The sequence below is a fragment of the Salmo salar genome, chromosome 13 (assembly GCF_965601325.2).
Source record: "Salmo salar chromosome 13, fSalSal1, whole genome shotgun sequence".
NCBI lineage: Eukaryota > Metazoa > Chordata > Actinopteri > Salmoniformes > Salmonidae > Salmo > Salmo salar.
The window spans coordinates 101,364,823-101,378,099 of NC_138303.1; the positions used below are offsets into that span (position 1 = coordinate 101,364,823).

The 13,277-nt window shown below is 42.7% G+C and overlaps 1 protein-coding gene across 2 annotated transcripts in view; it reads right to left on the reverse strand.

The window, feature by feature from the left end:
- Nucleotides 1-13,277, reverse strand: part of cntnap3 (contactin associated protein family member 3) — a 189,717-nt gene that overhangs the window by 143,224 nt on the left and 33,216 nt on the right. For both annotated transcript variants that reach the window (XM_045692517.2, XM_045692516.2), the window contains exon 2: nucleotides 7,939-8,049. In XM_045692517.2, coding sequence (XP_045548473.2) covers nucleotides 7,939-8,049 — 111 coding nt within the window. The remainder of the gene's footprint in view (nucleotides 1-7,938; nucleotides 8,050-13,277) is intronic.

The window sequence follows — 13,277 nt, forward strand, 5'->3', positions numbered from 1 at the left end:
CAGCATTTGTTGCTGGCAAATCATTAAAGAAGTTGGCAATATCAGTGGGTTTGTGAGCCATCTGATTCCATGAATGATGGAGCTGATTTAGCCTTTTTGACCAAATGTTCATTTAAGGTGCTCCAAAGTTTTTTTTACCATCATTCATCTCTCTTTCATAGTGTAGTTTCTTATTTTTATTCAGTTTAGTCACATGTTCCCTCAATTTGCTGTATGTTTGCCAATCGTTGTGCTGCCAGACTTATTTGCCATACCTTATTTGCCATACCTCTAAAGCATAAAATGTTTCAATTCCTCATCAATCCAAGGGGATTTAACAGTTTTTACAGTCATTTTCTTAATGGATGTGTGCTTATTAGTAACTGGAATAAGCAATTTCATAAATGTGTCAAGTGCAGTGTCTGGTTTCTCCTCATTTCACACCACAGAGCAGCAAATATTCTTTACATTATCTACATAAGAATCACTACAAAACTTACTGTATGACCTCTTATACACTATATTAGGCCCAGCCTTTGGAACTTTGGTTTTCCTAGACATGGCTACTATATTGTGATCACTACATACGATGGATTTGGATACTACTTTAAAGCAACTTTCTGCAGCATTAGTAAAGATGTGATCAATACATGTCGATGATTTCATTCCTGTGCTGTTTGTAACTTCCCTGGTAGGTTGACTGATAACCTGAACCAGGTTTCAGGCACTGGTTACAGTTTGAAGCTTTTTCTTAAGTGGGCAGCTTGATGAAAGCAAGTCAATATTGAAATCACCCAGAAAAAATACCACCCTGTTGATATCACATACATTATCAAGCATTTCACACATATTATCCAGATACTGACTGTTAGCATTTGGTGGTCTATAGCAGCTTTCCACAAGAATGGGGTTTAGGTGAGGCAGATGAACCTGTAACCATATTTTTTTATTTTACCAGGCAAGTCAGTTAAGAACAAGTTCTTATTTTCAATGACAGCCTAGGAACAGTGGGTTACCTGCCTTGTTCAGGGGAAGAACAACAGATTTGTACCTTGTCAGCTCGGAGATTTGATCTTGCAACCTTTCGGTTTACTAGTCCTATGCTCTAACCACTAGACTACGCTGCCGCCCCAGTGATTAACAAGGGTGCCAATAATTCTGGATGTAACTCTAAATCATTCTTGCCTGGACTGCCACGTGTTGCCCTGTCTATTTTAGAGGGGAGATTGGGAAATTGTGGCCGACACGACTTTGGCGAGTCATACCAGATTTCCAGGAAAGAGCATATGCGTGTCTAATGAACAGACTACTCACTCATCAATAATGTACTGTTTTTCCACTTGCTAGTGAATGAATAAGGAATAGATACCTGTTTAGAGTGTGGGGCCTTGAGTGACACCAACCGTCTAATAATGGCCATATGAATAACATGGCAGATCATCAGAGGGAAAACACTGGAATTAGGGAGGATAGGACATTCTGATAGGACATTCCAAGCTGGCATCTGGCTGAGCTGCCAGTTCAGGTAAATGTTCACTAGACCAAAATGGCCACCAGTTTCTCTCCAAAGACATGATGAGACAAATCAGACCATGAAACCGGAGGACAGTGGATCGCTGATTGAACAAATAGATCAATATATGATTAGCTAATAGTTCTTTATAGAGTTCATTTCAATGAATGGTCTACACTTAGTTGAATTTCACTTCAAGAAAAGGAATTAGCCAGCCAAAATGTAATTTCAAAGCATATTTCAATATAATTGTACAACTGTCAGTATCACAAAAATGAAAAAAGAAACCATTTAAATGTTAAATACTGATATTAACATTTAGCAAAGGGATGAACGGAAGTTGTCCGAATTGCTCCTCCACAATCAAAAATGAGACAGAGTAACTCATAATTAGAATCAAACACAGTTTTGTGTATTCAAAGGGATACCTCAGTGTCAGAGACAGTAATGGTGATAGAGGGTGGGAATAAGAAAGTGAAAAAGAGAAAGATAGATAATTAGGAAGAAGAGAGGGTGTAATAGGTTATTAAAAAGAAGGGGATAGTGAAAGAAGGAGTGAGAGAGAAACTGGGTTGAATTAAGTAAACTAATTTTGTTTCATTGGAGGATAGAACGAGGGAGCGAGAAAGAGAGAAAATAAAAGTCAGTGTGTTCACAACCCGGCCTACCATAATGCTTCACAACCCGGCCTACCATAATGCTTCACAACCCGGCCTACCATAATGCTTCACAACCCGGCCTACCATAATGCTTCACAACCCGGCCTACCATAATGCTTCACAACCCGGCCTACCATAATGCTTCACAACCCGGTCTACCGTAATGCTTCACAACCCGGCCTACCGTAATGCTTCACAACCCGGCCTACCGTAATGCTTCACAACCCGGCCTACCATAATGCTTCACAACCCGGCCTACCATAATGCTTCACAACCCGGGATACCATAATGCTTCAGAACCTGGCCTACCATAATGCTTCAGAATCTGGCCTACCATAATGGTTCAAAACCTGGTCTTCCATAATGCATCCTTGTACCCCTAGGCAGGTGGTTTAACCAGATCTTGACTGGATCTCAATGGGTCTTTCATGTTTCTCCACATTGGATTACATGGACATGGTCACATATCTGATCACAGCATGTTTAGATAGAATGTGTAGAATGGTGGGGTCTGAAAAGCATTCTAATTCCGGACTGACTAGAGGGGTGAACCCATAGAATTAGCAATTCGAATTCTTAATTAAGTAATTTAATAGGATCTATGGGTGAACCCATAGAATTACATAATAGGATCTCTGTGGATGACCATCCAACTCTGCGGACAATCTGAGGACAAACAATATAATTTGCAAGGATCAGACAATGTGCCATTTTGATATGTTCTTATACAATGACCTTACTGACTATACATTGTATAGAATCATATCACCACCTGTATCACCTGTTCTCATGTTGCTGCTTTCTGACTACAATCGGTGAACGGGAATATTTAATTCACTATTTCAATCAACTTAGTTGTCAGATCACGAAATACCATTCTCAATAAACAAGCCTGGTGAGAAGATATAATACCAGCAGGACTGAACAGATCTTAATTTGAACCAGTTTGCTACAGCAGGAAAATAATCCAGCAACAGCAAATGTGAATTACTATGTGGATTATAATTAATTAACATTTTTGTAGTGGTTGATACATTTTTCGATAGGGCAAATCAAGTCTGAAATTTCAAAGTGGAAATGACTATCTTTAGAAGCTTAAAACAGTGATCAAGTTAAGATTCTACATCTGTATTAAAGCTTTTGATAGTTACCACTGTTCATTTTGTCAGTAAATTGAATCAGTTATGTGAATATCCTCTGAGAAACACTAGCTAGAGGATGCTTAGTGTTAACATGTGCAGGCAGATATGTAAATTAGATGGATTCATTCATTTATTCATTGATTTCTTCTTAGAACAGCTGGGATTATGTCGTCTCGTGCCCTGCCATGTAAAAAAAAGCAATTTGAGAGTCACTGTATTCTCGTCTTCGTAGGATAAATTATGCAGCATCACCGTTTCAACCCTCTGGGATGACATGTTGTTAGGTTCTCCTCCATTCACAGAAAGGACAGAGTGAGCTTGAAAACAGTCAAAGGTCAAATAGAAGAGAGGTTATTGAGAGGCATCTTTGCAATGTCCTGTAAACAACCGATTACAGTTCTGTACTCCATCACTAGAAATGTTCACCCATAGAGCAAAGCTGGTTGCAATTACATCATTACAGCCAGAAATCTGGTTTCAATTATGGTGATTTCTGATTGTAATGTAATTTAATCCTATACACTCGTACCCGTATACAGGTTGAAAATGTCTGATTTGGTCAGTGATAAATGGCTAAATTGGTATGCAGTGGCTGTACAGTAACATGCTATACATGACCTCTGAGCTCTGGCTCTGTACTTCACAACTCTGTATGGGTTTTGACTGACAGCCGTTCTGAACTTGAGCACCTTGCATGACAAGAAGTTAGCCCAATCCCTCCTGCTAATTGGGCAATTTTTGCAAATTTGATGTTGTCTGAGTGAGGGAAAAGCTTTAAATTAAGAGAGAATGTTGCTGAGGCACACACACCTGAATGCACTCATTACTTAATTATATGCGCACCAAAATGATCTGTTTCTCTGAATTGCCTTGTGAAAGCCTAACACTGTAATATCATATTTTATATCTTAGCTAGTCATGTTGGCAACAGAACAAGCTTTCAAATGATGCTCGCCTCACCCCGATTGCGTTTTATATGGGACCATTTTTGGATTGCGTAAACAACAACAGTAATTGTGTGATGCAGGGCTGTGTTCCAACCAAAACAACTACAATTGTGTTTGCTCTAGTTTGTCAATGGCACAGCTAGAAGAGCTAAAAGAAAAAACACCTTATACAGTAGTTGAAGAATCTTCTTTGAGTCATAAAAGTGCATTGAAATGACTTAGGAACTGTGAACACTGTGGAGAGGTGTGGGACCACTTGGAGACACCCGTTAGTCCTTTGACTCAAACCCTTGTACTTTTTTTGTCATATGTTGCACATACGCTACATTTTCTAGGAATATTCTTATCATGTTACCGAATGTATCCAGAGTATTTTAAGATTTCATTATCAACCAATAAATGGTTGATAACCATTTACAGTAAATGTAAAACACACAAAATCAACAGTGTAATGTTTGGATTCAGTCTTGTGTCAAGTGAACTGTTGTGTCCTCATACTTGGTCTAGTAATTTCCCCATAATCTCCAAACTGTTCCCTTTTAATTGCTACCATGGTTATGCATATGCTTTTCATATTTCTTCTGTAAGATTTTTTTTTTAATTTAGCCCAATCCATATAGGCCAATTCCACATGTGTAAAGGGTTTTAAGCAATCTTCTACCTCTGGTGCAGACATTAACTGATATCTAAAACAAGTAACCTGACTGACACTACTTCATCATGATCAAACACAGGGAAATATACCAAACCGATGATACCATAGAGTTTTAGACACCTATCGATCCACCCAGATCAATTCAGATGGGAATAGTGAAAAACCAACCCTGTGTGCTTACTGCTACAGCCATCAAAGACAGCACGGAAGCAGCATCCAACAAGCTTAGTTTGCTTTGGTCTCACAGTCCAAAAAAATCATTCACACAGACCCTCTTATGTGGCTGCTAAAAATCCCTGCTTTTCCCAAATGATTTTCTGCTTTCAAACTAGAAACAAAATAGATAAACCCTACCCGTTTTAAAACATTCACACAAAGAACCACCATGATAGCATTTCCCCCTGTAAGCAAGACAAGCAAACCCTATATCAGCATCCAGCATACCATCCAATCCCCTCTTGATTTTTGTTGTTTGGATGAATCGCCATTCAGATGGTAAGGGTGGGCGACCTTGCATTGGAGCTTGTGATGTAGTACTCCAATATCTACCTACAGTAGGTGACCAGCTGGGTACGCTACTCTGAAGGGATGTGGTAACAACAGCATCTCTCTCTCTCTCAAAGTAAATCATCTGGATCCTGCGCTACTGCTGCTGAAACCTGCCTTCGATGTTCTTTATGCACAGTCCTGTGGGGAACCCAACCCTTTTCTCCCTCTCCGCAATGAACAGCTGAGCCTCAACACCACAGTGTACGGCTGGAACACAGTCTCGCATTAACAGTGGGGGATACTACTGTAACGCTCGTCATAGAGAGGGGACCAAGATGCAACGTGGCACGTGTTCATGATTTTTTATTTGAATCAAACAAACACTCGAAGAAAAAATAACAAAGGGAAAACGAAAGCGCACAGTTCTGTCAGGTACAGAAAACTAAACTGAAAACAACCACCCACAAACACAGGTGGGAAAAGGCTGCCTAAGTATGATTCCTAATCAGAGACAACGATAGACAGCTGCATCTGATTAGGAACCATACTCGGCCCAAACAAAGAAATACAAAACATAGAATGCCCACCCCACACCCTGACCTAACCAAATAGAGAAATAAACCGTCTCTCTCAGGTCAGGGTGTGACAGTACCCCCCCCCCCCCCAAAGGTGCCGACTCCCGGCTGCAAACCTGAACCTATAGGGGAGGGTCCGGGTGGGCATCTATTCTTGGCGGTGGCTCTGGTTTGGGGCGTAGCCCCCACTCAGCCCGCTGATCCCCCCCGCTTCTGTGTCGCCGGAAGGAACCAGACCGTGGATCATCGCCGGAGGCTCCGAGCTGGGGAGCGTCGCTGGAGGCTCCGGACTGGGGGACCGTCGCTGGAAGCTCCGGACTGGGGATCGTCGCTGGAGGCTTCGTGCCATGGATCGTCGCTGGAGGCTTCGTGCCATAGATCGTCTCTACAGGCTCCGGGCCATGGATCATCGCCGGAGGCTCTGAACTGCCGACCGCCGCTGAAGACTCTGGGCTGCAGGCCGCCGCTGAAGACTCTGGGCTGCAGGCCGCCTCAGGAGGTTCCGGGCTGGGGAGCGTCTCTGGAGGTTCCGGGCTGGGGAGCGCCTCTGGAGGTTCCGGGCTGGGGAGCGCCTCTGGAGGTTCCGGGCTGGGGAGCGTCTCTGGAGGTTCCGGGCTGGGGAGCGTCTCTGGAGGTTCCGGGCTGGGGAGCGTCTCTGGAGGCTCCGGGCTGGGGAGCGTCGCTGGAGGCTCCGGGCTGGGGAGCGTCGCTGGAGGCTCCGGGCTGGGGAGCGTCGCTGGAGGCTCCGGGCTGGGGAGCGTCGCTGGAGGCTCCGGACTGGGGACCGTCGCTGGAGGCTCCGGACTGGGGACCGTCGCTGGAGGCTCTGGACTGGGGACAGTCGCTGGAGGCTCTGGACTGGGGATCGTCGCTGGAGGCTCCGGGTCATGGATTATCACTGGAGGCTTCGTGCCATGGATCATCTCTACAGGCTCCGGGCCATGGATCATCACTGGAGGCTTCGTGCCATGGATCATCCCTACAGGCTCCGGGCCATGGATCATCACTGGAGGCTTCGTGCCATGGATCATCCCTACAGGCTCCGGGCCATGGATCATCACTGGAGGCTTCGTGCCATGGATCATCACTGGAGGCTTCGGACCATAGATCATCACTGGAGGCTTCGGACCATAGAACATCACTGGAGGCTTCTTTCGTGGAGCTGGAACAGGTCTCACCGGACTGGGGAGACGCACTGGAGACTAGGTGCGCAGAGCTGGCACAGGGTATACTGCGCCGTGGAGGCGCACTGGAGGGAGAGTGTGAGGAGCAGGCACAGGACGTACTGGGCTGTGGAGGTGCACTGGAGGGAGAGTGCGAAGAGCAGGCACATGCTCACCACGATAAGCACTGGGAGTTGGCTCAGGTCTCAACCCTGACTCCGTCAATCTATCCGTGTGCCCCCCCCCCCCAAAGACATGTTGGGGGCTGCCTCTCGTGCTTCCCCGGCAGGCTTCTGTATCTCTCCAATACTTGCCCCCAAGTCCAGTCTATCCTCTCTCGCAACTCCTCCAGAGACCAGGAATCCATCTCCTCCCACCCCACACCCTGACCTAACCAAATAGAGAAATAAACCGTCTCTTTCAGGTCAGGGCGTGACAACTACAATCAATACAGTGTCCATATCAGACTCTTTTCTCAAGCCCAACAATGCCTTATTATTTTTCCCATCCTTTACTCCAACTTGAAATGGGGAATGGATGAGGTCAATGTGTGTGAAGCATTGCAAAAAGCCATTGGGACTACACAACCTGTTTCCGCAGAACTACTGCAGTAGAATGGTACACTCTTAGCACCTTTTTTTCTATCTAGAACCTAAAATGGTTCTTCCATGAAGAACAATTTTCCACAGAGGGCTCTACTTGGAACCCAAAAGGGTTCTACCTGAAACCAAATAGGTTATCCTATGGAGACAGCTGAAGAACCTTTTTGGAACCATTTTTTTTCAGGAGTATATGTATCAAAAGTCCAGTACTCACCATCTCTCCTGTTGACTTTAGCGAAGCCGGGTCCATGGCTGTTGGATAACTGTGAGGAGCTTCTGAAGGAGGACTGGGGCAGGTTGGACACCAGTGGGCCCTCACAGCTGTCTATCAAGCAAACATGAAACACAAAGCAAAGGATTAGTCTTTGAGCTCTGGACTAGTAGTAACTCAGCATAGTACCTCCAAAGAACATTATCAAGGAGGAATCATGCTTAAAGTGAGTTGACACAATATTGTCAGCAGCGATAGAAACACCATCGACACCATTGTGGTGACATCACAGGATGTCATCACCATTCTAATAACATCACTGTAAAATAACTACATAATGCAGATCACTGTTATGTTCCAACACCACTAATGTGTGCTATGGCTTTATTGGAAGAGATCAAAACACAAAGACCAAAACAATATCACAAAACATGTTACAGAGTGACTTGAACTCAACTGTAATATGTTGTAAAACCAAAGTATTGATAAACCAAATTATGAAAATATTTCAACCATACGAGATCAACTCAAAAGAGTCAAACACTGCAAAATCAGGGTGTTCTTGTCACATTGAAGAAGCCCATGTGTCAAGAATTACCACTAAGGACCACGCCATCCTATTCAAATAGGAGCTGCACTTTGCAGTACTTTCACTAGATGAGAAGAGAATCATTGACCACCTCTAACATGGCCCCCATGTGATCAAGGATTTTTGCTCTAACGATGTCAGATTGGGTATTGTATTGCAGTTATGTCTGTTAGAACCACGTGTCCCCAATAATAAACCAAACGTACTAGAGCTTGTTTTTCGTGGTTCATATTGGCCCCGAAAGATAATGTGCCCATCTACTGGTGGATCTACAATAATACAAAATGGCGGAAGTTAATTCCTAATGAAATACGCCTGAATATGGAACCAAACTCGATGGAGGAACTTTGTGAATGACCTAAGTGAATCAAGAATATGAACAAATAACTTTGGTCCAGTCTAGGTCTGATCTAAGTGAATGAAGAATATGGATAAATAACTTTGGTCCCATCTAGGGCTATTGAAGACAAACTGTGTGTCTATCTTTTGAAGAAGAAAGAACTGAATGACTTGTATCTTCCTTCGCAGCATGTGAGACCAGGATGTGAGTGAGCATTACATAATGTAATGTACTACAGGGCCTGCAAACTGCCTTGTAGCTTGATCTGATCTGTGATTGTGTCTGTTAGAACCACCTCAGTAATAAAACAAGCTGGTGACTCATGTTGTTTAGATCCAGAGACTCTCAGAGACCTGTTCATGCTCCATACACTTTTAGGATTATGACTTATGACTGGAGGTTTAGATTGCAATAAAAACCCACACACACACATACACATTGGCATGCACGTACGCATATGACCAAACGCTCACACACATGCTAGGGGTACGTGATTACATGCACAAGCAAACAAATGCACACACACACAGACACACAGATAAAGTTGGCTTATCTCTTATGATATTAAAAACAGAACAATAAGAAACAAATATTACAGAACCGTGCTAGGGGCAAATGAGCTTTAATGCTTGTTTTAGGCGTGTTTTAAAATTGGTCATACCATGGATCATTTAGCTATTTTATTTAGAATTGTAGGACCCCTGTAGGTATCCCCCAAAATTATTAAAACATTATTTGATAACATACTGAATTTTGGCCTTTACCACTATAGCCCATAGAAATGCATTAAAGAACACATTCATGAATGGCAAAGCAGACAGTCAAAAAGAAGTCATGAGGAATAAGGTTTTAAAGCGTCTGTCCTATATCTAGAAGAGATCATAGGGAATAAGATTTTGAAGTGTCTGTCCTATATCTCAGAGAAATCACAAGGAATAAGGTTTTAAAGCATCTGTCCTATATCTAGGAGAATTCACAAGGAATAAGGTTTGAAGCGTCTGTCCTATATCTAGGAGAAATCACAAGGAATACGTTTTTTAAGTGTCTGTCCCATATCTAGGAGAATTCACAAGGAATACGGTTTTGAAGTGTCTGTCCTATATCTAGGAGAATTCACAAGGAATACGGTTTTGAAGTGTCTGTCCTATATCTAGGAGAAATCACAATGAATACAGTTTTGAAGTGTCTGTCCTATATCTAGGAGAAATCACAAGGGATAAGGTTTGAAGTGTCTGTCCTATATCTATGAGAAATCACAAGGGATAAGGTTTGAAGTGTCTGTCCTATATCTATGAGAAATCACAAGGAATACGGTTTTAAAGCGTCTGTCCTATATCTAGGAGAAATCACAAGGGATAAGGTTTGAAGTGTCTGTCCTAGATCTCGGAGAAATCACAAGGAATACGGTTTTGAAGCGTCTGTCCTATATCTCGGAGAAATCACAAGGAATACAGTTTTCAAGTGTCTGTCCCATATCTAGGAGAATTCACAAGGAATACGGTTTTGAAGTGTCTGTCCTATATCTAGGAGAAATCACAATGAATAAGGTTTTGAAGTCTGTCCTATATCTAGGAGAAATCACAATGAATACAGTTTTGAAGCGTCTGTCCTATATCTAGGAGAAATCACAATGAATAAGGTTTTGAAGTGTCTGTCCTATATCTAGGAGAAATCACAAGGAATACGCTTTTGAAGTGTCTGTCCTATAGAGATAAGAAAGCTCAGAAATAAAGTTTTTTGGGACACATATTTACCCCTCCCTTTTTTTGTTGGCACAAAACGACCTCCATACCTCCAGCACGCACCCCTGAGGCCCATGCAAAACAAATATCTAAACTGACTACTTTTGATGGGGATTTTTGTATTATGTTAATCATACAGTTTGCAAACCTCTCATTAGTAGTTCGCACACACTCTCATCGTGACCAACCTACAATCACTGTCTCTCAATGAGTGTACATGAGGTTGTTTGTTGAGTATTCAGTGTGAAAAGCATTTCAATTATAGTGTTTGAGGGTGAGAAGTGCACTCCTAAAAGAGAGCGGAGGAGTAAAAGCTGAGTTGATCATCACTAATGAGATGAGACTCGTTGAAAACCTCTTGACAGAAAGAACAGAGAGTTTGAAAAAACAATACAAAAATTATGGTGTTCAGAGTTAGGCATTTCACTGCCTTTAGCCACATCTCTGACTGACTCTGTGTTCAGTCATGTACAGACATCATGGTGCGGTGGAGGAAACTGGAGGTTAATGCTGAATACCTGTGCGGCTCACATCCACTGAACCTCGACAATAAACTCACCTTTCCTCGTGTTAGAGCCACCTTTGCAGAACAGGCCTACAGGTACCATAGTTAATTTCTCTAGCTCTAAACCAGCAGTGTCAAACTTATTCCAATGAGGGCGTAGTGTCTGCAGGTTTTTGGTTTTTCCTTTCAATTAAGCCCTAGACATCCAGGTGTGGGGAGTTCCGTACTAATTAGTGACCTTAATTCATCAATCAAGTACATGGGCGAGCGAAACCCCGCAGACACTCGGCCCTCCGTGAAATGAGTTTAACACCAGTTCTCTAAACCATAGAAATCCCACGTAAAAAAATTAATAAAATACAGTACTTACATCCCAAGGTAATGCTTTATTTGTTTTTTAGAGACATAATATGTTCTAATAGCTAGATTCTCTACTTAACATGTTGCTACATAATAGTACTTTTTTTTTTTTATTGAATTATTAAACATACAATCCACCTGCAATGAAGCCGCTCAACATTTACATTTACATTTACATTTTAGTCATTAAGCAGATGTTCCCATCCAGAGCGACCCACAGGAGCAACCAGGGTCAAGCGCCCCGCTCAAGGGCACATCGACAAATCAAAGAAATACAAAATTGTCAAATGGCAAAATACAACCGGTGTAGACTTTATTGTTTACGATGCAGTTTAAAAATACAAACAAAATAGTAACACAAGTGGAATCAAAGTAAAAACACAAGAATAGATCTATATACAGGGAGGACCAGATCAATGTGCAGAGGTACGAGGTATTTGAGGTAGATATGTACATGAAGACAGGGTAAAGTGAGGCATCAGGATAACTTCACTCCCACTCATCTCCAGAGTTCAATACGATTCACTGTATGTCTTTTGGATGTATTAAAACATTCAGACCATGCTGCATTCAGCAGAAATAATAGTCTAATGAGGCCAATAACATGCTTGTTTGTGAACTGGAACTATGGCATGGAACACTAACAGTCATCCTCAATCCAAACTAAACACCAGTGTTCTGTTCTTGTGTTCCATTCTGCACAACTTGGTTCCACAGTATATTGACCTATGGGGCCTATAGTCTTTCAGCTCTCCAGACAGATTGAAGAACAGAACTGTAGCAGCACACCCAACCTAATGTGCTAACTCCATGTAGTGACATTGTAGGGGTGCTTCAGTCCCTGTTTTAATTAGCTTGTTCCTCTGGCAGGGAATTAATTGGCCAGATTGAGAGAGAGGGAGAGACAGATTGGGCTTGTGGCCAGCTAGCACAATGTAGTTGACTATGGGTGCTTCCTAAATGGCACCCTATTACCTATATAGTGCCCCATAGGCTCTGGTCAAAAGTAGAGCACTATATAGGGAATAGGATACCATTTGGGACACATGCTATAACATTTACACCAACTGCCACAGGAAGTAGAGCAGCTAGAAGCTTCTGTAAAGTTAAACACGTGCAGCACCAACCTCCACAGGGAAAGACGTGTCCCCAATAATAAACCAAACGTACTAGAGCTTGTTTTTCGTGGTTCATATTGGCCCCGAAAGATAATGTGCCCATCTACTGGTGGATCTACAATAATACAAAATGGCGGAAGTTAATTCCTAATGAAATACGCCTGAATATGGAACCAAACTCGATGGAGGAACTTTGTGAATGACCTAAGTGAATCAAGAATATGAACAAATAACTTTGGTCCAGTCTAGGTCTGATCTAAGTGAATGAAGAATATGGATAAATAACTTTGGTCCCATCTAGGGCTATTGAAGACAAACTGTGTGTCTATCTTTTGAAGAAGAAAGAACTGAATGACTTGTATCTTCCTTCGCAGCATGTGAGACCAGGATGTGAGTGAGCATTACATAATGTAATGTACTACAGGGCCTGCAAACTGCCTTGTAGCTTGATCTGATCTGTGATTGACTGCTATTACCCAAAAGAAAGTCCTGGCTCGCCAGAGCAACACTATCCAATCATTGAGTTATTGTGATGGTATGATAGGTGCAGCCCTCATAGGGCATCATGCTGTTTCTGTCTGTGGCTACTGAACCCTGACCTGTTTCACTCGCTCTCTGCCTGCGGCTACCGAACCCTGAACTCTCTCTCTCTCTCTCTCTCTCTTTCTCTCTCTCTCCTGCAGTCTCA